This window comes from Gorilla gorilla, chromosome 1 (assembly GCF_029281585.2).
Source record: "Gorilla gorilla gorilla isolate KB3781 chromosome 1, NHGRI_mGorGor1-v2.1_pri, whole genome shotgun sequence".
Taxonomy (NCBI): Eukaryota; Metazoa; Chordata; class Mammalia; order Primates; family Hominidae; genus Gorilla; species Gorilla gorilla.
The window spans coordinates 100,339,368-100,363,319 of NC_073224.2; the positions used below are offsets into that span (position 1 = coordinate 100,339,368).

General features: G+C 53.1%; 1 protein-coding gene and 1 non-coding gene across 5 annotated transcripts in view; both read left to right on the top strand.

The window, feature by feature from the left end:
- MEF2D (myocyte enhancer factor 2D) overlaps window positions 1-22,069 on the top strand; it is a 35,246-nt gene extending 13,177 nt beyond the window's left edge. For 2 of the 4 annotated variants that reach the window (XM_055362102.2, XM_004026972.5), the window contains 11 exons: window positions 4,434-4,625; window positions 5,224-5,427; window positions 6,913-7,050; window positions 8,074-8,284; window positions 8,524-8,580; window positions 10,673-10,863; window positions 11,361-11,381; window positions 12,636-12,765; window positions 19,266-19,506; window positions 19,986-20,292; window positions 20,629-22,069. In XM_055362102.2, coding sequence (XP_055218077.1) covers window positions 4,572-4,625; window positions 5,224-5,427; window positions 6,913-7,050; window positions 8,074-8,284; window positions 8,524-8,580; window positions 10,673-10,863; window positions 11,361-11,381; window positions 12,636-12,765; window positions 19,266-19,506; window positions 19,986-20,292; window positions 20,629-20,640 — 1,566 coding nt within the window. In that variant the 5' untranslated portion in view covers window positions 4,434-4,571 and the 3' untranslated portion in view covers window positions 20,641-22,069. The remainder of the gene's footprint in view (window positions 1-4,433; window positions 4,626-5,223; window positions 5,428-6,912; window positions 7,051-8,073; window positions 8,285-8,523; window positions 8,581-10,672; window positions 10,864-11,360; window positions 11,382-12,635; window positions 12,766-19,265; window positions 19,507-19,985; window positions 20,293-20,628) is intronic. The other 2 variants (XM_019024601.3, XM_019024609.4) reach the window with 2 other exon arrangements.
- On the top strand, window positions 18,113-18,250 carry LOC115932078 (U4 spliceosomal RNA). The gene has a single exon (XR_004068435.1). It is a non-coding gene; the product is annotated as a U4 spliceosomal RNA (small nuclear RNA).
- Window positions 22,070-23,952: the final 1,883 nt, after the last annotated feature.

The following is a 23,952-nucleotide window of genomic DNA, read 5'->3' on the forward strand; positions in this document are numbered from 1 at the left end:
AGGATAGGCCTCCAAACCTTGGATAGGGTCAGGTTAGGGTATTTTGTGCCTCCCTAGGCCCCAGCTACCCCTTCTTCCAAAATCAGGGTTGAGTTCATGTTCTTGCCTCAGGGCTTTCAAAGACCCTGCAGCAATGTGGAATGGATAGCAGAAGGAAAAAAGGTCAGTATAGACTGCGTCTGCTTTGTAGAGGGGTTTGTGGTTAGATGGGAGGAAGGACTGCCTAAGACAGGGGCATCTCCTCCTCTGGCAGTGTTGGCACAGAGGTGGGAGCAGCAGTGGGGAAAGGGGCCTGGGAAGCATGGAATTATAAAAAGTGCTTTGGGCTACCTTGGTAGGGAGTGGGGATAGATGGGGCCTAGTCTTTTTAACCCTGACTTCTCTCTGTCAGACGATGCTCAGTGAATCTCTGTTGCTTCCCTGCCTTCTCAGCCCTGATCCCTCTCTCGTCCCAGCTCCCCCAGCATGAGGCGGGGGTGGGGGGGGGCGGTGTAGGAGATCAGCCAGGGAGCTGGTTGCCAGGCGACAGTTGCCTAAGCAACCCCATCCTCTCCATCTCTATGTGCTCAGGGCTGCTCCTTAGAAGACTTTAGAGTCTCACCCTCTGCACCAACCAACCTGAGGGTGGGGAGGGTTGAGGACTGGGATACCAGGGGTGGTTGGAGGGTGGGTGGTGTCCAAATCTTCAGGGGCAGTTGGGAGAGGAAGGGTTCTAGCTCCATAGAGGATAGAGTGAGAGGAACTGGTACTGCAGCAAGACTGTTGGAGGTTAGACTGCAAGAAGGACTTCTCACAGCACCACAACAATGAAATAGTATTTTCTTCTTTTCAACAGACATTTTCTCAGCTCCTTCTTACAGGAGATAGAGTAGTGAAAAAGACAGATGTGATTCCTGCCCTCATGAAACTTTAGTCTCTTAGAGGAGCCAGGCGTTAAATAGAAGCACAGAATCATAGTTATTCACAATTGTGATAAATGCTAGAAAGACTGCAAGAGTGACTTTTCTGAGGGTCATGAGAACAAAGAGAGGCTTCTCTTCCAGTTTGGAGGAAGAGGCAGTATTGGTCATCAGCTGACAGAGGTTACATCTCTGCAAGAATTCGGTTATGAACTAAAGGTGGTGAGAGGGAGATAGTAAAGGGGAGAGAGGGAAGGTGGATGCTGTAAGCCAGAGGAGCCCAGCAGTTCCTGCATTTAACAGTCTAGATTGGGTTTTCAAGACTAGGCCAGAGAATCCCATTTAAAAAGCCAACTATTTGTAGCCCCCTCCCCTTGCCCTCTGTGTGCCCTCCCCTACCTTCCCTGCCAAAGCCCACTCCACTGTAGCTCTAGAAAGCACAGTCTTTGGATTGCACTGGGAAGCAGGGGAGCTGAAATCCCTGGGCTGGAGCCTTTGCAATGGGAACTTGGCAGACACTGGGGTCACAGGTGAGGAATGGGGTGTCTGGAGCTGGTTTGGGGCTCAGGTGTCTGCTGGGCCACTCAGGACTGGCTGGGCTGGTGTTGCTCTTGTCCCAGGGTACCAGTAGGAGGCCCAGGGCCCATGGAGCACCTTGAGGACAAGGAGGAGATGAAGAGGAGGCCGGACAGGTGGCTCATACCTGTAATCCAAGCACTTTGGGAGGCTAAAGCGGGAGGATTGCTTGAGCCCAGGAGTTCAAGACCATCCTGGGCAACATAGGAGGAGACTCTGTCTCTACAAAAGTCAAAAAATTGGCTGGTCGCAGTGGCTTATGCCTGTAATCCCAGCACTTTGGGAGGTCGAGGTGTGTGGATCACGAGGTCAGGAGTTCGAGACCAACCTGACCAACATGGTGAAATCCTGTCTGTACTGAAAATACAAAAGTTAGCCAGGTGTGGTGGCAGACACCTGTAATCCCAGCTACTTGGGAGGCCGAGGCAGGAGAATCGCTTGAACCCGGGAGGCAGAGGTTGCAGTGAGCCAAGATCACGCCACTGCACTCCAGCCTGGGCAACAGAGTGAGACTCTATCTCAAAAAAAAAAAAAGAAAAAGAAAAAAAAAAGTCAAAAAAATTAGCTTGGCATGGTGGTACACACTCATGGTCCCAGCTACTTGGAAGGCCGAGGTAGGAGGATCACTTAAGCCCAGGAGTTTGAACCAGCCTAAGCAACAAAGCAACACCCTGTATCTACCAAAAAAAAAAAAAGAAATTATTAATAAATTACCTGGGCGTGGTGGCATACACCTGTATTCTCATCTACTCGGGAGGCTGAGGCTGGAAGGTTGAAGCTGCAGTGAGCTGTGATTTGTACACTCCAGCCTGGACAACAGAGCAAGACCCTATCTTAAAAAACAACAACCACCACCAAAAAAAAAAAAAGAAGAAGAAGAAGGGTAGGGAGTCGTTTGAAGCGCAATGCATTTATCTGCATTGTTTTCTATAGATATCCAGGCAAAGCAGAAGCTCTCCAGCTAGACTGGGGAGCAGTCTTGGTAATGGGATGGGGCCAGTATCCCAGCTCCTCCCAAATTGATAGATTCCTTGCCTTCCCTCTCCTCCTTCCCTCATGAGCAAGAGACCAAGGCTGAACTTTAGCATCTACTGTGGTACCGTAGGGGCCATGTAGAGTTGGGCTGGAAAGGCTCCAGGGAAACTCAGCAGCCATTGGCAGTGGGAGGTGGGGGGTAGGGGTAAGGGTTGTTCTCTGTCATCAAACACCTCTCCCCAGGTAGTGTGCAGTGGGTGCGGAGGATCAGACAGTGGCTGGGGGTCTACATCCCTAGACTCTGCAGTAGGGTCTCTGGGCATGGGGCTCTATGGAAGGGGAGCTCTGGAGGGGAGGGCGGGCCTTCTCTGGTCCAGGCTCCTCCCAGGACCCAAATAGAGTGGCTTTAGAAAGCATGGGCCCCAGTTCACTATCCTCTTCCAACATCTTCCAGAAAGCTCCGCTTTTGATGCAAGGACTCCTGGAATCAGAGCTAGAGGGGCCCTGAAGTCATTCCGTGCCTCCGTCCCATCTTGGGCCCTTCCAGTCCCCAAGGACTCACCCAGCCTGTGTAGGCACTGCCTATACTGGAGAGAATGCGCCTTTTCTGGCCCAGGCTGTGCTGCCATCCTTGAGCCCCCTCCTATCCTATGGTGCCTCCTGGTTGTGCAGTGCAGGGGCTGTTTCTCATCCTGGCTTTAGCATGGAGCTGTTCAACTAGTGGGCTGTGAGGGGGTTACAGGTGTCCTGAGACAGCAGGTTCTCTGCCTGGTGCCTGCATCCGCCTGGCTGCCAGTGGCCTCCCCAGTGTATGTCATTTGGCCCTGTATTTTCTCTGTCTGCTTCAAGATGTACAAGGTTGGGAAGCACTACTCTTAGACTGAGCTTGGGTTCTAGATGTGGTCCATACCTCTAGAGCAGGAATCAGCAAACTATGGCCCGTGGACCAAATCTGGCCCATGCCCATTTTTGTAAATATAGTTGTATTGGATCACAGCCATGCTTACACTCATTCGTTTATGTGTTGCTGTCTGTTGCATTCATGGCACAGTGACAGAGTTGAGTAGTTACAGCAGAGACTGTATGGTCTGCAAAGCCTGAAATATTACTATCTGGCCCAAAAATTTCCATCTCCTGGTCTAGAGGAATGGTTTCGTTGTTTTAAGCAGCACAACTCTTTCCTCAAACAAAAATCTTAGGCTGGGCGTGTCCGAAGGTAGCGAGTTAGCTCAATTGATTGTTCACAGTCAGTTACAGATCGAACTCCTTGTTCTACTCTTTCTTCTCTTCTCACTACTGCACTTGACTAGGCTTATAAAAATAAAAAGAAACCTTAGGCTTAAGCTCACTGAGTAAAACAGATTAGTGTGGAGGAACTCTAGTTGAAGGGAGATGTGGGTGCTACAACCCCAAGCCCCACTACAGGACTCCAGGCCCCAGAGTTCCATGAGTCGGTATGAGGCCCACTGCTCTAGACCTGCTCTGGTATGTTCTTGAGCCAGGGGCACCAGAGACATCCCATCCTGGCACCAGGTATACCATGCTTGTTGTTCACTGACTGGGCAGATGTCCTCTCAGCATTGTCTCTTCTCCAAGCTTCAGAATGGGAACCATAGTTCTAGGCCAGAGGAGCAGCTCGAGCACCCAGGTGTCTGTAGTACAAGCAGGTTCTAGAGAGAAGAATGGGCCATGGGATATTCTCTGAGACCCAGACCTTGGAAGCCAGGAGGTCCATTTACTCTGTCCTGGAGCCTGAGGACAGCAGTGACCGAGGGGAAAGAGTCTGGGCCTTGGTGTGAGCTCCAGCTTGTGCCTGGCTGTGGCATACCATTGCCTCAGGCAGACAGCATTGCCTCCTGTTGAGGGTGGAGCTCAGATGCTGCCAGCCTCTCACAGGGGTGCTGTGAGCCTGGCCTGTGTGCCCAGGGAGCAGGGCTGGGGGTTTTGGGGGCTCAGAGTCCTCTCATGACCCTCCCCTTCCAGGAGGCTGTGCAGAAGGTATCCTGCAGACCATGAACTGAGCACTGTTCCCAGACCGTTCATGAGCACAGTGTAAGGTGTGCCGAGACCCACCACCCAGCGAGCCCCTCCCCTCCGTAGCACTGAGGACCCCCGGAGAAGATGGGGAGGAAAAAGATTCAGATCCAGCGAATCACCGACGAGCGGAACCGACAGGTAGGGAAGTCCTAGAGCCGCACGAAGCGGGTGAGGGCAGGGAGCAGGCCTCTGCCTCTACTCCCTTCAGGCATTCCAAGAGGGCTTTGTGGAAGAGGGGAAACTATAAGCTATTACAGAAGGGGAAGGGAGATTGGGAGAAGAGGAACCCCAACCTCTCCGCAGCTCTTGGAACTCTGCGTCCCAGGACTCCAAGGCTCTTCTGCTGCCATGGCTAGATGAGCCCATGTTCCCATCCCAGAGCCATATGCAAGCCTTAGGTCATACCCCCAGGCACTCCTCCTTTCCCAACAGGAATCCTCTCCCTCTTCTTCTCCACTGACCTCTTCATAGCCTCCAGCACAGAGGTGTGGAGTTCTGTCCACCTGAATCCTGCCCCTTCAGTGAGTGGGCTCTGGGCTGTATCTAAGCTGTGTGTTGGCCTACAAGCACTAGCCTGGTCCTTCCCCAAACCAGGGACTCCTGAGACCAGGGGCTGTGTCACACTGAGAATGGGGGCTCCTGAGGGCAGGGGCTATGTCCAGCCATCTGTAGGCTGGGACTCCCAATCAGGCCTTAACTGAGCCAGATCTGGCCGCCCACCCATCCTTCTCTGCAGGTGACTTTCACCAAGCGGAAGTTTGGCCTGATGAAGAAGGCGTATGAGCTGAGCGTGCTATGTGACTGCGAGATCGCACTCATCATCTTCAACCACTCCAACAAGCTGTTCCAATACGCCAGCACCGACATGGACAAGGTGCTGCTCAAGTACACGGAGTACAATGAGCCACACGAGAGCCGCACCAACGCCGACATCATCGAGGTGGGCCCATACACACAGGCACCAGGATATACCCCCACCTGCATCCACATGGACACGTGCCCACGTTGCATGTACACGCAGACCTGCCTATGCACACACACTGGTATACATGCCCCTTGTAGCCCCTCACCTGTGCGCACACACATGCAAACCCTCCTCCTGTCATACAAACCCAGGGTCTGAGGAGGAAGGAAGGGCAGTTCAAGTGAACAGGCCAGTGCCAGGCTGCCAGCCCACACCCACCCTGCCCTCTCCAAGAGTCTGCTGTCGTCCAGTGTGATGTAACATCTCTGTCCTGCCTTCTTGCATCCTGTCTTTCTCTTTGTCTCTCTTTCCCCACTTCTCCATCTTTTGGTGTGCTCCTGCACCTGCCTCTTCCTTTTTTAAATCTCCCTCTTTGTTTCCATCTCTCCTGCTGTCTCTGTCTGTTTGTGGGCCCGGTGGTTCTATTTTCTGTTTCAAAGAGAGCCAACATTGTGAACTGTTGAAGGACATGAGCTTTGGAATTCAGTTCTGACCTTTACCGGCCACATGGCCTTGGGCAGGTGCTTAGGCTTTCCCGAGCCTTGGTGCCCACCTCCACAAAACGGGGTCAGTGCCTGCTTTGAAGGGTGCTGTGTGAATTGAATGTCCCTGCTTCTCACACTGAGGTGCGTGCACCTTGGGGATACAGAACTTGTGCTGACGAAGAGGGTGCCCGGGAAGCCACAGGCCTACTCAGAGATTTGGAGGAAAGTCCCTTATTTTTATGTTAGAGAAGACAGATTTGCTCTAGACTAGAAGGTAAAATTTGCATTCATTTTAAAGACAAAGCAAGTATCTGTAAAGCTATTTTGAGCATGAAGAGGGCAGCTTTGGGGTCTACTGCAGATCCCCCAGCTGTGCCTCCACTAGAATGTAGGGTGGTCACAGTAGGGACTCAGTCAGTGTTCATCCCCCTTTCCTTTTCCACATCCCATTCCCCGCTCTCTCTGTCTCCATCTCTATTTCTCTCTTCCTCCTATTCTCCTAAGCAGAGCCCAGGGACTGGGAGCAGAGCCCCCCTGCCTACCTCCCCCTGGAGAACTCAGTGCCTTCTGGTCAGGGCTTACCACAGGGTGGTCGGGCAGGGACTGATCCGTGGCACCAGCTCCTTAGCCCATCCCCTGGAGGCCCCATCCTCTGGAAGCCCCTTCCCTGCCTGTCCCTTTGGAAGTACATGTCTCCCTGCCAAGTGCACCCCCAGGTTAGGCTCACCTTCCAGCCTTGTTCTCTGTGTTCCGACAGCTCCCACCAAGCCCATCTTCAGATCTTCACACGGTGCCCCAGGAGGCACTGTCAGTGGGGAGGGGCAGGTTACATTGCGGGAGGGGCCAGGGAGATGCTGGGAACCCTGAGGAAGGAGGTCGGGGAAGAGTAGGGGGCCCTTAGGGAGGGGCTGGAAGGACTCCAGCGAGGCGGGCGGGAAGGACTCTCACCCAGCTGATGGCAGTGGTGCGGTTACAGACCCTGAGGAAGAAGGGCTTCAACGGCTGCGACAGCCCCGAGCCCGACGGGGAGGACTCGCTGGAACAGAGCCCCCTGCTGGAGGACAAGTACCGACGCGCCAGCGAGGAGCTCGACGGGCTCTTCCGGCGCTATGGGGTGAGCCCCACTCACTCTGTCTCTGTTGGCCCCCCTTCCGGCCCCTTCCCCCCAGGCGCTGCACAAGAAGCACAGGGAATGTGAGAGCCCTGAGGTGGACGAGGTGTTTGCCCTGACCCCCCAGACGGAAGAGAAATATAAAAAGATAGACGAGGAGTTTGATAAAATGATGCAGAGTTATAGACTGGCCGTGAGTAGTCGCATGGAGCAGAGCCTCCCTGTGGTGCATGGTGTGGCTTCGCGCCCTGGCTCTCGGCTGCCCTGATGGGTGCTCCGCTCTGAGCCATGCTCGGGTTCTTAGTGACCACTGAGGAACCTCTGACCTTGGTCATGATAAACCCGCATCCCTGCTGAGACTCTACTGGGATGGAGCATAAGTTGGAGAGGCCTGGAGTGTCCCCCTCTCCAGCAAGAAGTATGTAGATGACATGAGATCCTTAGAGGACAGCAAAGTGGAGTGTGCTCTTTGTCCAGATGTTTTTTTTGGGGGAGAGGCCTGCTTGGGCTTGCTCTGATAGCCCAACCAGAGACACTCAGCCTTGTGTAGGGAAAGCAGAACTGCTGAAGGGGAAGGCAGCGAGGTGGGGGTGAGCTCTCTCCGCAGCAGGCCAGATGGGTGGAGACTGCAAGTGAAATGATGTCCCTACCCGTGGTGCAAGCCTTTAACAGCCGTGTGTGAATTTGGGTCTGTTATCAAGGCCTCTAACCTGCTCCCCGTGTGTCCTGCCTGGCTGAGGACTAACCCACCTCCACTAGGGGGTGTCCCTGGTCCTGTCTGCAGTGAGCAGAGCCTTGTTCTCATTCTCTGGGCCAGAAATGGACCCAGAGTTTCTCCCCAAAGTTCTTCCTTGGTGGGACTGGCAGGCAGGACTCCACAAGGGCACAGGGCAGGGAGCTTGAACTGCTGGCCCTAGGATGCGTAGCCCAGAAATGAGAAGAACCCTTGCCTGCCCTCCCAGGAAAAGTGGACTCCATGGAAGGGGTCAACCTGGCCTGATCCTGCCCCTCCATCTTTCTGTCTAGTCAGCTGTCCCGGCCCCCAACTTTGCCATGCCTGTCACGGTGCCCGTGTCCAATCAGAGCTCACTGCAGTTCAGCAATCCCAGCGGCTCCCTGGTCACCCCTTCCCTGGTGACGTCATCCCTCACGGACCCGCGGCTCCTGTCCCCCCAGCAGCCAGCACTACAGAGGAACAGTGTGTCTCCTGGCCTGCCCCAGCGGCCAGCTAGTGCGGGTGAGTGGGCTGGCAGGTGGGTAGGTGAGATGGAAATGAGATGTGATGGGGACTTTGGGATTCCATTTTCAACAGCAAGTATTTCTCTTCACCCACCACAGCATTCCGCCATTTGTATGGCTCCTGAGGGAAGGGAGTATGACTCTTCCTCCTGGGGTCCCCTCTTCATGTTCAGTCCCCAAGACTCACTCTTGAAGGGGGAGTGTTGTCAGCTCATCCTGGTTCTGTTTTTCCTCCAGGGGCCATGCTGGGGGGTGACCTGAACAGTGCTAACGGAGCCTGCCCCAGCCCTGTCGGTGAGTGCGGTCATCCTTCTACCTGGAGGTGGGGAGGGGTGCCCGCTCAGTGGCCTCAGGGGGTCCAAGGATCAGGAACGACCTAGATGAGAGGAGAGGAAGATCCCAGGGCCAGGACTGCATGAAGAGTCAGTCAGAGATTTTTAAGCCCCTGGATTTTGTTTTCTGTAGCAATGATTGGTGTAGATGATCAGCAGAGATGGAGGCTCAGGGAATTCTGGGCAAACTGTGAGAATGGACCAGCATTTCTAGTTGGAAGGGAAGACCCAAGTTTTTGCAGTTGAGTGTGGTTGGGATCTGGAGGATGAGAATGCCGGACGTTCCCTAGACAAACAACAGGGACAGACTCACATAGACACTCACGCAGGCACTCAACACACATACGTGCATTCTCCCTCTTACAGAAGTATCCAGATGTTAGATGTGCATTTGTGAGCACACATACATAAGCCACAGAAGAGGCCGGGCGTGGTGGCTCACGCCTGTAAACCCAGCACTTTGGGAGGCTGAGGTGGGCGGATCACCTGAGGTGGGGAGTTTGAGACCAGCCTGACAAACATGGAGAAACCCCATCTCTACTAAAAATACAAAATTAGCCGGGTGTGGTGGCTCATGCCTGTAGTCCCAGCTACTCAGGAGGCTAAGGCAGGAGAATCGCTTAAACTCAGGAGGCAGAGGTTGTGGTGAACTGAGATCATGCCATTGCACTCCAGCCTGGGCAACAGGAGCGAAACTCCATCTCAAAAAATAAAAAAATAAAAAAATAAGCCACAGAAGAAAGGCTGCCCCCCAACCCCTGGCAGTGGACAGCCCCTCCTACCCTGTGCCGTTGTCTGGCTGGGTGACTGTGACTTCGAATGTCACGATTGACGTCACCCTGACATTCCTGCCATTCCCAGAGTGATCCGGGAATTGGGATGGAGGCAGGCACACACTTCCAGGGCAACAGCATGCTCTTTGGGGACAGAGCAAGGAAGCATATCTGACTGTGGTCACTCTCACATCCTTGGACCTCAGCATCCCCCAGCTCAGTTTTGGGGCACTGTATAATACCTCCCTGGTGATAATTGTGTCACAGGGTCAGGAAATTAAAGGAGTGGGTGAATATGTCACCCTCTTCAAGGAGAAGGCCAGAGAAATGCTTGTAGACCTCAAGTGAGCAGTGATCCGTAGAGGCCCTTGAGTCCAGCATGTGGAAAGTGGGAGAGAGCCCTCACTTGGCTTCCAGCCAGCTGTGTGGCCCTGGGCAGGTCATTACACTTCTCCCAAGCAGGCTCTAGTTTCCTCTTCTGTGAACAGGGCTAATGTCCTGTCTGTCTTGCAGAGTTAATGTGAGGATTAAATAAGATAATACATGTGTGAAAGGCCTGTGTGGATTGTAGAATATGGAGCAGATATAAAAGATAGTTATTACATTTGTTATTACCAGGCTAATTGTGGTGGCTGTGTTATCTGTCTCCCAGTGCCAATAACACCATCACCAACAGTGAATGGCTTGTTTCTCCCAAGCTGTGGGCAACTTGTCACATGTTGATCCAAATCACATCATCCACCCCCAGCTCACGGCAAATGGAGCAGTCTGAGTGGTTGTTGGTTTGTCATGGTGACCAGGCTTCCCAGTGAGGCCCGGATTCCAGGCTGCCACCCCTTCCACATCCTGGTCATGGTGGGTCCTGTCCGGGGTAGACTGTGGGACCTAAAAATGCTGGACTTCCTGTCTGTGGAGACTAAAGTAGAGAGAAGACAGGGAGAGGCTTGGGTACAGAAGAACCTCTTGGCCATCGCAGAGCCTAGAGGCAATGGCTGCTTTCCAGTTCTTCCCACTGACTTCAGAGTCCCATCACCAAGCCCTATCACATGTAGCTTGGAGTTAGGGGAACGAACCTAAAGATTTAGGAGTAAGGGGTACTTGCCTCCCATTATTCCCAAGACATGAAGTGTTTAGGGAATCTCAGATAGCTCAGCCCCCACTCAAAGCCTAAGCATGGCTTTGAGAGGTTCCGGGTAACAGGAGTATTGGTGTGGGGAAGTTAATAGGGCTGAAGGATAGGCCCATGTTTTTCCTTTTACCCTCATGTTGTCACTTCTCCAGGGAATGGCTACGTCAGTGCTCGGGCTTCCCCTGGCCTCCTCCCTGTGGCCAATGGCAACAGCCTAAACAAGGTCATCCCTGCCAAGTCTCCACCCCCACCTACCCACAGCACCCAGCTTGGAGCCCCCAGCCGCAAGCCCGACCTGCGAGTCATCACTTCCCAGGCAGGAAAGGGGTTAATGCATCACTTGGTAAGTGGGTGTCTGGGCCAAGGGTGGGGGCTGGGGAATGGAAGAGTAGGGACAGGGGAAAGAGCAGACCTCTAGCAGGAGAGACGAAGGCTAGCCAGCAGTTAGGACTTCTCAAGAGAAATCTTGGAACCATGGCTTTTTATGAGCTTTTTCTTCCCAGAGGGCCTTTTAAGAGGTTGCAGCACAAGAAGTACCAGCCTAAGGCAGTAAAAAGGGGCAGGAGGTGAGAGAGAAGTGGTGGGGAGGATCGTAGAAAGGATTTGCCACTACAGCAGGAGGGATGGGGATTAGATGGTGAGCATTTCCTCACTGGTGGAGATTGGGATGGAGCATCTCTGGAAATGAGTCAGGACAGTGAAGAGCTCTGCCTTTGTAGGCTGGGTAGAGCCACCATACTCTTACGCAGAGAGGTGACTGGAACAGCTGTGGGGACAGAGGTGTGGGGGAGGGCAGTGGCCAGAGACTGAACATCCCCTTGGTTTTATTTCTGCTCTCAGACTGAGGACCATTTAGATCTGGTAAGTGAGGCTGTGAGCTCTTTGCTGTGGCTTTGAAATCTGGGTATTGCTCTGCGGTCCCCCAGCATGAAGTACGTGTGCGTCCTTGGCCTCTCGCCTGTGCGTGAACTGTTGCTGTTTCTTTGCTTAGTTGCCAGGAGCTGTGCTTAGGTGCCAAGTGGGATTCAAAGGCGAATGGGGTGGGGGTGAGAGGTCAGACGTGTGTGTGTGTGCCTGTGTGTACGTGAATGTCTGCATGTGGTGTTACGTTCATTCAGACACACCTTTCTCTGTATGTACGTGTGCGAGGGGGAGTGGGCCAGCCCAGGGCTCAGAGGTCCCACCCTGATGCCTGGACTAGGCCCTGGACTAGGGGGCTGGATCCCACTAGTCCTCTGACTCCACTCAGGCCCACACTGCATTCTTGGGATCCAGGACAGGATCCTTCTTAGGAGGGAGGTCAGCTGGAAGGAGAAGCTGGTGTTTCAGGGGAAGCCAAGGCCCAGGCCCAGGCTGGACTTGTCCTTCTTGGTGGCAGCTTCCCACCTCCCCTGTCTCCCTGTGCTCCCTCCTGAACTTAAGTCCATGACACGGGCACTCAGAGGCATGCACAGCTGCTCATTTTCCTCCTCTGTCTCACACACTTACATACTCACCCCCAGCCAGGAGTGGGGCGGGGGCTCCTCCCTCCCTAACTCCCTGACAGGAGGCCAGAGAGGCTGGAAAAGGCAGGCAGGCTTTGGCGGCCAACACGGCGGCAGTTTCGGCCCCAGCGTGGAGTTGGAATAAACAAGTGACTCAGCGGCAGATGGAGCTGACAGCCCCACACACGTGTGTGCATACGCGCAGGCACACGCCACGCCAGGCCTCACATTCCCCTCGCAGATGCCAGCACGCCTCTGCCGGGGCGTGTGCTGCAGTGTGATGGATGGAGAGTGGGCTCCAGAGAGACGGGATGGACGATGTCTCCCTTCCCTCACTCTGCACTGGGAGGCTGGGCGAGTGTTGGTGCTGGGGCCACAGGGCCAGTACACGTGCCTTCATCTTTGCACGTGTGTTGGTGTCAGTGAATCTGTGTGTGCATGTTTCCCTCCATGGATCTGAGTGTCTCTGTGAATGCACCAACGTGTGTTTGTATATCTGTGGGGGCCTCCGTGCTAAGGCACCCCGCCTTGGCTTTGGGATTCAGGAACCCCACCTTGGCCTTGGGATGGAGGGCCAACATAAAGCTGCCCACCTATCAGCCACCTCCTGACAGACAGTTTTCTCCTACAGAACAATGCCCAGCGCCTTGGGGTCTCCCAGTCTACCCATTCGCTCACCACCCCAGTGGTTTCTGTGGCAACGCCGAGTTTACTCAGCCAGGGCCTCCCCTTCTCTTCCATGCCCACTGCCTACAACACAGGTGAGTGTTCATGGGACATGTGCATGTGTGCACTTGGGCTTCGGGCAGGCAAGTGACCAGACAGAAATGCTAGATATCCCCTGGACAGGCCACATCTGAGGAGGGCTATTGATTTGGGGGAACCCCCACCTACTTATGGTTAACAGGTTTAGCAAATAAAAGCACAGAATGCTTTTAAATTTGAATTTCAGATAAAACAAGTAGTTTTTTAGTACAGATACGTCCCAAAGACATTCTTCTGCTAATGTATGTCCCAAAGACATATTTTTGGGTGTTTTTTTTTTTTTCTTTTTTGGAACAGGGTTTCACTGTGTCACCCAGACTGGAGTACAGTGGTGCCATCCTAGCTCACTACAGCCTTGAACTCCTGGGCTCAAGTGATCCTCCTGCCTCAGCCTCCTGAGTAGCTGGGACTACAGGCACATGCCCTCATGCCTGGCTCTTTTTAAATTTTCTTTGTACAGACAAGGTCTCTCTGTTGCCCAGGCTAGTCTCAAATTCCTGGTCTCAAGCAGTCCTCCTGCCTCAGTCTCCCAAAGTGCTGTGTTACCGACTGTGCCCAGCACCAAAGACATACTCATGCTAACAAATTATGCATTGTTTCATCTGAAATTCAAATTTAACTAGGCATTGGTTTTTTTTGTTTGTTTTTGTTTTTTTGAGGTAGTCTCACTCTTGTCACCTAGGTTGGAGTGCAGTGTTGTGACCTTGGCTCACTGCAACCTCTACTTCCTGGGTTCAGGTGATTCTCATGCCTCAGCCTCCTGAGTAGCTGGGATTACAGGCATGCGCCACCATGCCCAGCTAATTTTTGTATCTTTAGTAGAGATAGGTTTTTGCCATGTTGCCTGGGCTGGTCTCAAACTCCTGAGTTCAAGTGATCCACCAAAGTGCTGGGATTACAGGCATGAGCCACTGTGCCTGGCCAGCGTTGTTTATTTTTTAAAAAGTACTTAATGGAGGAGGGAGCCCCTGTCCTCAGAAAGCCTGCAGCCTGAGGACGAGACAGGACAGAGGCAGGTCTGCAGATCATTCAGGCTGACCAACCTCTAGGCTCCAGGTATGGGGAGTGGTGAGGGGGACGTGGTCAGTTCAGAAAAGCTTCCTGGAAGAGAATGAAGGAATAAGAGAAAAGAGACAAGGAGGCTGAGGAGGCCAGAGAGAAAGCACAGTCAGGGTCAGTTTGCTAGCTTCCTGGGAAAGCCAAATGGGGGCTCCAGGGCAAGGCGGAGGGGGAAGAACAGCGTCTCTCCTCTAGTTTTGGCATGGTGGTGGAATGATGATTGGGGAAGGAAGAAGAGGGAAGAAGGTTAGAGAAGGGATCTGAAGGTAAAGAGTCACTTAAGGACATGAGAAAGGTCTCTGGATAGAAGAATTCAGATAGGACACCCAGTGCGCGGGCTGTCCTGGGTCCCTAGGGCCATCCTGGCCTGTGTCACCCACCCACTCACACCTGCGCAGGAACAGTCTGTGATACTTTCAGCCATCCTTGCCTGTACTCTAAGCCACTGTGTCAAGAAGGACTTGCCAATAAGGAAACGCCTTGTCCCCTTGTTTCAGAGCATTCATGTGGCTGGGGAACCTGGGCTATTTCCAGCTGGAGACCTCTGCCTTCCTCAGGTTCTCTCACATGTGAATGGTTATGTGAGGCCAGTTCCTATGATGAGTTTAGTCTGGACCAAAAGACTCATAAACTTCTCCCCCTTCCCCAAGCCTCCCAGAGTTGAACCAGCCACCAGTGCAAATAACCACAAAATCCCACCTCCTCCCCACATGTAAAAATCCAGAACCCAGGCCAGGCGTGGTGTCTCACATCTGTAATCCCAGCACTTTGGGAGGCTGAGGCAGGAGGATCACGAGGTCAAGAGATCGAGACCATCCTAGCCACATGGTGAAACCCCATCTCTACTAAAAATACAAAAATCAACTGGGTGTAGTAGCGCGTACCTGTAGTCCCAGCTGCTCTGGAGGCTGAGGCAGGAGAATCACTTGAATTCGGGAGGCAGAGGTTGCCATGAGCCGAGATTGCACCACTGCACTTCAGCCTCGCGACAGAGCGAGACTCCCTCTCAAAAAAAAAAAAAAAAAAAAGTTCAAACATAAAAAGGCCGGGTCCGATGGCTCACGCCTGTAATCTCAGCACTTTGGGAGGCCGAGGCAGGCGGATCACGAGGTCAGGAGATCGAGACCATCCTGGCTAACACAGTGAAACCCCGTCTCTACTAAAAATACAGAAAATTAAGCGGGATGTAGTGGCATGTGCCTGTAATCCCAGCTACTCGGGAGGCTGAGGCAGGAGAATCGCTTGAACTTGGGAGGCAGAGGTTGCAGTGAGCAAAGATCACGCCACTGCACTCCAGCCTGGGCGACAGAGACTCCGTCTCAAAAAAAAAAAAAAAATTAGCCGGGCGTGGTGGCACACGCCTGTAGTCCCAGCTACTTGGGAGGCTGAGGCAGGAGAATTGCTTGAACCTGGGAGGTGGAGGTTGCGGTGAGCCGAGGTTGCACCACTGCACTCCAGCCTGGGCAACAGAGCGAGACTTTTGTCTCAAAAAAAGGGAAAAAAAAGAAAAATCCAGAACCCAGCCCTCTGTGTAGGAAAGCCCCTCGTGGCAGGTTAAGAGAGCTGGAGGGACCGCCTCATGTTGAGGGACCAAACTCTGGCTTGTGTGTCTGTGTGTAGTTACCACCCAGGTGTCTTTGAGCCCCTTCTCCCTTGCGTGTGCACCCATGTGTGTGCCCAGCCCCAGGCTACTATGTCCTGGCAACTTCACAGATGGCTGCTTCAGAAGACACACGCTGTGGGCCCATCTCCGCATCTGTAAGAGGAGTGGGTAGACAGGAGGTCTATGAGGCTTTTCCAGCCCTGCCACTGGGCCTCTTGGGCCCAACCAGAAAAACCAGCCCTGAGGGTGGGGTGGCCTGGGGACAGGGACAGTTGGCGGAGGGCAGCTCAGACCACTTTTTAGACCACTTTTCTGGAGCTGTTTATCAGGTACTCTGTGAGGGTGGTTTTCTGTTTTTCTGCCATCTTGTTGGGCCCACAGTCTTTTGTGAAGCAGGAGGAAAGTTAGTTGGTGTCAGCTAACCTGGGACAGGCACTCAGGAAGGCTAGACTTAAAGATCCTCATCTGTCACTCTGGCATGAAAGCAGTTTCTGCCCCTGGGCCGCCCTTGGAGCCCTGCTGGGAAGTGTGTGAGATTTCTCATCTCCTCTCAGAGACCACAGGCTCCCTTTCCTCTTGTTACAGGAGCAGCTAAGCAGATCTCAGTTTAAACAGCAGGTGTTTTCAGGTGACCCTAGGTGTATAAACAAAACCCCAGTGAACACATTGCTGTTTAGTTGTTCATTGTTTACAGTCCTTGGCTGCAGTTCAAGTTCCGGCTGGGGGTAATCGGGCTGTGGTAATGCCTCATGTGAGGGCCTGGCCCCTTGTTGACACTGGCCGCAGAGGCCTGGCTGTGGTGGCTCTGGGAGCAGACCACTAGGCTGCCAGGTGGCCTTGGGCCATGGTCCTCCTTGGGGAGCCAAGCCTCCCAGTAGTAGATAGGGCTGGAATCTGGTGGAACAGTGCAGGGCTGGGAGCTAGTCTCCATCACTCACTCACTGAGAGGCCTTGGGCAAGGCACTGTACTGTTCTGGGCTTGGCTTCCTAGTTTGTAAAACAAGTGTTAGAAATAGTTGATTCTGGCCAGGCGCGGTGGCTCACACCTGTAATCCCAGCACTTTGGGAGGCCAGGGTGGGCAGATCACGAGGTCAGGAGTTCAAGACCAGCCTGACCAACGTGGTAAAACCCCGTCTCTACTAAAAATACAAAAATTAGCTGGGCGTGATGGTGTGCGCCTATAATCCCAGCTACTCGGGAAGCTGAGGTAGGAAAAGCGCTTGAACCTGGGAGGCAGAGGTTGCGGTGAGCCGAGATCGTGCCAGCTACTCAGGAGGTTGAGGCAGGAGAATTGCTTGAACCTGGGAGGTGGAGGCTGCAATGAGTGGAGATCGCACCACTGCACTCCAGTCTGGGCAACAGAGCGAGACTCTGTCTCAGAAAAGAAAAGAAAAGAAATAGTTGATTCTAGGGCCCGTTTCTGCCCTTGCTCTGCTTTTTTAATAAGCATTTCAAAACTCCTGACCAACGTTAGGAGACTAGAGCCAAGCACAGATCCCCCTCTAGAGAAATTTAAAGGTAATAGAGTCCTGGGGTCCTGTCTTAGCTCTGCCGCTGGCTTTCTCCATAACCTGAAGCCTGTTCCTCAAACTTGAGGCTGCAGTTGCCTCATTTGTAAAGTAATAATAGGTAAATCTTTTGATTATTTTCTATGAACCAGATACTGTTCTACATGCTTTTTGTGTATTAACTTGCTCAGTCCTCACAACAGCTGTGTGATGTAGGTAGGATTATTACCTCCAGTTTATAGGCAGAGTAAGTAACTTACCCAAGGTCACATGGCCTAAGTGGAGGTAGCCTGGAAGTTTGACCTCATAGCTCATGCCTTTAACCTTATTGCTATATTGCAGAGATAATACTATCTTCCCTGCATAAAAACAAAGGGCTGGAGCAAATGACTCCCTGAGTAATAGCATACTGGTGGGGTATTGGGATGATTGAGGGGTGCGTTCCCTATCACAGCACTCCCACTACCACAGTACAGCCTCAGGGAGGACATTTTCTTTCTTTCTTTTTTTTTTTTTTTTTGAAACACAGTTTCGCTCTGTTGCCCAGGCTGGAGTGCAGTGGTGCGATCTCCACTCATTGCAGCCTCCATCTCCCAGGTTCAAGCAATTCTCCTGCCTCAACCTCCCGAGTAGCTGGGATTACAGGTGTGCGCCACCGCCCGGCTAATTTTTTGTATTTTTAATAGAGATGGGGTTTCACCATGTTGGCCAGGCTAATCTTGAACTAGGGAAGACATTTTCTAAACTGTCCCAAACAGGATACAGCATGAAACAATAGTGCTGTGTAAATCATGAAACATTCCGTGATTCTATTTATTCTGTGACAGTGCAAACATCAGTTTCTTCTTTAAGGTAGACATTTTATGACGTAATGAACACCCCCTCATGGGGAGATCTGCTGGAACCTTGGCCAGCTGTGCTCCCGGCATAGTACCCTTGCAGCCCCTCTGCCCCTTGGGCATGAGGCCTCAGGGGCTAACTTGTGTCCTCTGTGTTTACATGTGTGTGTGGGCACAGCAGCTGAAACCTGCTGCTATAAATTTTAGGTATTGACAGTTGAGGAGGCTTGGGGGCTGTGCTGGAGGTAGAATAGTAGTTGCAGTGATTTGCCTCTGAAGCCCTATTCACCAAGCTTTTAGCAGGGCTCCCTACTACCTTAGAAAGGCAATTGGAGCTTTGGGCAGTGGGATATCATAGCCAATGAGGTTTATTCAAGGTGTGATAGTTGCTAATTGAGAACTTTACCAATACCCACCATGATGACTTGAAATATAATTGGCATTGGCAATTTTTGACAGTCTCTACAGAAACTGAACCAAAAAAAAAAAAAAGGCAGTTGGAGACTTGGCAGGTGAAAAAAGACGACGGTTAGACATAGACCTTCTCTACTTATCTTTTTCCATCTTTTTATTTTTTTAAATTGTTATTATGAAAGTGATACCTACACATGATTTTTTTTTTTTTTTTGAGACAAGATCCCACAGGCTAGAGTGCAGTGGCATGATCATAGCTCACTGCAGCCTCAACCTCCCAGGTTCAAGCAAGTCTCCTGCCTCAGCCCCCTAAATAACTGGGACTACAGTGCACCCCACCACCCTAGCTAATTTTTAAGTTATTTGTAGAGATGGAGTCTCCTTATGTTGCCCAGTCTGGTCTCAGACTCTGGGCTCAAGTGATCCTTCTGCCTTGACCTCTCAAAGTGCTGGGATTATAGACATGAGCCACTCGCCCAGCTGATTTTTTTTTTTTTTTTTTTAAGTTCAACACTATTTTTAAAAACCACCTCTTGGTTGGATGTGGTGGCTCATGCCTGTAATCCCAGCACTTTGGGAGGCCGAGGTGGGCAAATCACTTGAGGTCAGGAGTTTGAGACCAGCCTTGCCAGCATAGCAAAACCCCATCTCTACTAAAAATACAAAAATTAGCTGGGCGTGGTGGCATGTGCCTGTAATCCCAGCCATTTAGGAGGCTGAGGCAGGAGATTTGCTTGAACGTGGGAGGCAGAGGTTGTAGTGAGCCAAGATCACACCACTGCACTCCAGCCTGGGCAATAGAGTGAGACTCCATCTCAAAAAAACAAAACAAAACGAAAACCACATCTTTTCATCCTGTTAAAACACAGCACATCATGGTTATTATGACTTAGGTTTCTTGAACTCTGAGTACCGTCTTCACTGAATTTTTGTGGTCTTCTTGAATTCCTTACATCTGTCATTACACACTCCCTGTCCCCTCATCCCCACAGTCCTCCTGGAGGCAGCTCCCTCGTAGGAGCCTGTGTGCTCTCCCCAACTCCAGGTTCATCCTCACTTTTCCTCCATGCAGATTACCAGTTGACCAGTGCAGAGCTCTCCTCCTTACCAGCCTTTAGTTCACCTGGGGGGCTGTCGCTAGGCAATGTCACTGCCTGGCAACAGCCACAGCAGCCCCAGCAGCCGCAGCAGCCACAGCCTCCACAGCAGCAGCCACCGCAGCCACAGCAGCCACAGCCACAGCAGCCTCAGCAGCCGCAACAGCCACCTCAGCAACAGTCCCACCTGGTCCCTGTATCTCTCAGCAACCTCATGTGAGTCCTGGGGAGACTCCATGTGAGTGTGTGGGAAGGGAGAATTGAACGGGAAGAGGAGGGACCTCTTGGGAGCTGGGTTCCCTGCAGGGTTCTAGTGGACATCCTATGAGGCTGTGCACTGCACAGTCTGTTAGGCAACAGCGGCACCCCTGGGGTCTCTTGTACAGACCCAAGAGGTTCACCCTGAACCCCTTCTGAGAGCCAGCCCCAGGGTAGGGGGTGGGAGGTGGGGGGCCCTGTGTTGCAGAAGATGACATGGGATGGAAAGAGAACTAATATTTCTTATTTCCCTTCTCTTCCCTTCATTCAACCCTCTTCTGATCACTCTCCATCCAATTGCCTCTCCCCAACACCCCATCCCCCATATTCTCATCCTCTGTTCTCTCTCACTTTCTGTCTGGTGTCCTATCACTTGTTCTGTCACTCACCCCCTCTGTTTTTATCCCTTGTACCCCATTTCCACTGCCTGCCTCCAGCCCGGGCAGCCCCCTGCCCCACGTGGGTGCTGCCCTCACAGTCACCACCCACCCCCACATCAGCATCAAGTCAGAACCGGTGTCCCCAAGCCGTGAGCGCAGCCCTGCGCCTCCCCCTCCAGCTGTGTTCCCAGCTGCCCGCCCTGAGCCTGGCGATGGTCTCAGCAGCCCAGCCGGGGGATCCTATGAGACAGGAGACCGCGATGACGGACGGGGGGACTTCGGGCCCACACTGGGCCTGCTGCGCCCAGCCCCAGAGCCTGAGGCTGAGGGCTCAGCTGTGAAGAGGATGCGGCTCGATACCTGGGTACTGTAGCATCACCTCTCCTGTCTGCCAGTGTCTGCTACACCCAGGGACTGCCCCGCGTGCCCCCTAACCTGTTTTATTTCCCACCCAAGAGGCCTTGTGGCCGGCTACCCCTTCCGCCAGCCCTTCTAGGGCAGCACCAACACCCCTTCACCCCTGCCAAAGGCCCATCTTCTCCCTCCCTCCAGCATCAGTCCTTCTGCTCGATGACTTCTTCCCCTCACAGCTGGCCCTGCCACTAGAATCCTGGCCCTATGGGGAGAGGGGAGTGGGGGGTGCATACCCAAAGCCTGGGCCACCCCCTCACACCCCCATCTCCATCTCCTCTCTTCACAGACATTAAAGTGACGATTCCCACTCCCCTCCTCTCAGCCTCCCTGATGAAGAGTTGACAATCTCACCGCCCGCCCTTCCCTGCCCCGGGCTCCTCCCGCTCGACCCCCACTTCCTTTCTTGTGCTTCGTGTCCTGTTGACGGTTACATTTGTGTATAATTATTATATTATTATTATTATTATTATATTTTTTTTAATTTGGATTCTCGCTTTGGAGAGGGGGATGCTCTCATCCCCTCTTTCTGTACCCCCCACCATTTTCACTGGCTGGGGGGCTCTCTTTTTCGCGGGAAGGGGGGACACTTTGCACGTTGTACACATATGCTGCAGGAAGGGGGTGGGGGGCCCAATAAGGCCTTTGGGAAAGGACAGGTGCCGAGCCCTGCATGTGGAGCCCTCCCACCCCACCCCCAGATAGAGGGAAATAACCAAAAAACTACCAAACAACAGAAACCCACACTCTAGACTGAAACCCCAAAGTGGGCTTGATGGGTGGGTTTGTGTTTCAAGGGGAAAGTGAGGCAGAGGTTCTGAAAAGGGTCTCTGTTTTTGGGTTCATGTAGCCATAGGCACATGGAGCAGAATACCTAAGCCTGGCCCCCAAATGCCCCTGCACACACACGTGCCACACCTGCGCTGATTCTTGTGTGTGCTGCACCCCCAAGGTGTGTGGGTGCTGGCTGAGCTTTGGGCTGGGAAGGCAGCCTGGGAATCTGAGGCTGGAGACAGGGGTTTGAGGTGGGGGCCTCTCTGGAAGCACATTTGGAGAGAAAGACAGAGAGCCATGAGGAGAGGGCTGAGGAGGGCAGAAGGGCTAGGCAGGGGGCAAACTGGGCCCCTCCCTTCCCCAGCTTTTCTCTAAGATATACAGTGCAATAGCTCCCCACCCCTCAGTTGACGCCAGCCCTGTAAAGCTGGCCACAATGTGCAGGGAGAATGGGGAGAGGGTCTTCAGTGAGGTGGCTGGGGCGAGAGTCGGCCTGGACTTCCTTGGGGTGCTCCAGGCCAGAGCTCTTTCATTGGGGCGAGTGTGGTGAGGGGACGTCCTTGGCTTTGCACGCACACTACCTGGGGGAGTCAACACTGGGATGGTCTGTGGGGTGGGAGGGCCTACGGATGGGTCCGTAGAGGTCCCACCTCCCTCATTCCTCCTTGGCCCCTCTCCCTAGCTTCTCCTGTTAGCTTCTTCTGCTCCTGACCCCACCTCCTTGCTCTTGGTGCCCCCATTGTCTCTGGCTACCTCCTTGTCCCACCACCTCCAGGCTGCATCCCACCTTCCCTCTTGGCTACTGTAATTGTAAATAGCGACCTTTGGAAAACATTAGCGGTGTAACAGTCCAGGAAACTGTTTTTTGTTGTTGTTGTTGTATTGATATGAAATGAGATTCTATTTTTGTCAAAGTATATTGTAATAATAATGACTCAAACGGCCCGTACTGTACAGACGAGATTCTTCTGCTGTTGTTCTTGCTCCCCTCCCCTCCTCTGAGTCTGCCCCTCCCTGCTGCCTCCTCAGTGGGGCAGTGGGCAAGGGGCCTAGGGGCAGCCGAAGCACGGGGTCCTGAGACCTCAGGCAGGATTGGAGATCAAACCAGAGGGGGCAGGCCCCCAGCCTGCTCTCTAGGATCACCCCCCGCCCTAAGGGGCCTGGCCTGGGGTGACGTAGCCAGGCAGACTGTCTGCCCCACTCCTTCACACAAGCCCAGCTCCTCTGCCCAAGGGGTGCGGTGCCCCCTTGGGGTTTCCTCCCAGTTGGAGAGTAGAGTTAAGACAAGGCTCAGTTTTGTGTTAGCCGACCGTCTTTGCCCACCTCTATGACCCAGCCTCTTGCAGTATTCCCATACTTGATGCAGGGGAGGAACCAGAAGCAGAGGGGCCTCTACGCAGGTACACACGTGTACCTGAGTGTGTTCATGAGGGCATCTGGTGTTTATGTGTCTGAGTGTAGCTTTGTATTTATGTGTGTGTGTGTGTATGTCTGATTGCACGGGTGTACTTTTGTATTTATGTGTGTGTCTGGTTGCACGGGTGTGCCTCTGTGTGTCACTGACCCTGGCTGGGTGTGTGTGCACATCTGTGTGACTGGAGCTCTAGGGGCATCTCTGTGTCTGAGTGTGCCTGGTGTGTGTTTACAAAGGGAGAGTTGGCTGCTCCAGCTCCACAGCCCTGGGACCCCAACTCCTGTCTTCCCTGCTCCTTTCCCTGTGTTCACCCTCAGCTCTGACACATTGAACTGCAGTTGGGGGGATTGGCAGTTAGCCCTCTGTGCTTCTCCCTGCAGCCCTACCTCTGCCAGGGTCTCTCCCTCCAGGGACCTCTGCTTCCACCCACATATGTCCACTTAGTCACCCACACTTGACACACAGTTCCTGGAGTACCCTCTTCCCCCAACCCCAGACCTGCTTTCAGAGCAAAACTCAAGTCCCTCTTCCTCCGTGAAGCTTCTTCTCCCTCAGCTGAGCAGTGATCACTTACTCACTCTTAACCCCAATCCGCTGACTGGGTGGGGGCAGCACGTCCAGCCTTCCCACCTCTCCTGCAGGCTTCTAGACGGAGTTTCAAAAACTGATGAGCCTCGATCCAGGGCTTGAAAGAAGCCAGGGTGTAATCTTGTTCATGCATGCGTCCCCAGAGCCTCGCCCAGTGCCTGGCACATAGTAGGCACTCAATAAATGCTGAATGGGTGAATAGTTGAATGATAGGTGCTCAATAAATGAATGAATGGCCTTCCCTTCTCAGGCTATTCCCACCATTAGTCTGCCCACCTTTCTAGGCTGGGCTTGGCCACCATTAAACACGGGGTGGGGGTGAGGGCCCCTGCAATTCACGGTGCAATATTCACCAGTTTTGCCCTCTGCCTCATAAAGGCAAACCTGGCTTTTGATTACCATGTGTGGATGTTTCCGTGTCCTTTCTTCTCTGTCCTTGGGGATGGGGTGGTCTGTGAATATGTGACATTTCTGCAATTCAGTATCCGAAGGTTTCTCTTGGGGGTAGGGGCTCCTGGGCGGCCAGATGAATGGGTCCCTGGGAACCCAGACCTCAGATGAGGACTTAATGTCTTCTTCCTCTCAAGCCAAATTCGCCTCCACCCACTCCCTCTGAAGAACTGGGCATTGGCCAAAGTAACCACTGGAGTCATCGAATGGCCCTCCCACTCCCCAGGTTTCCCACAGCTTTCAGGGACAGTGGGCAAGAGGACACCCCACCACCACCACCTCAGTGGAACACACCATCCTCCCCCCTCAACAGCACACTCAGTGCAGCAAGACTGACCCCTGACCCCCTCCCAGCCCTCCCCACCTTGGACAGGAAGGAAGTAATGC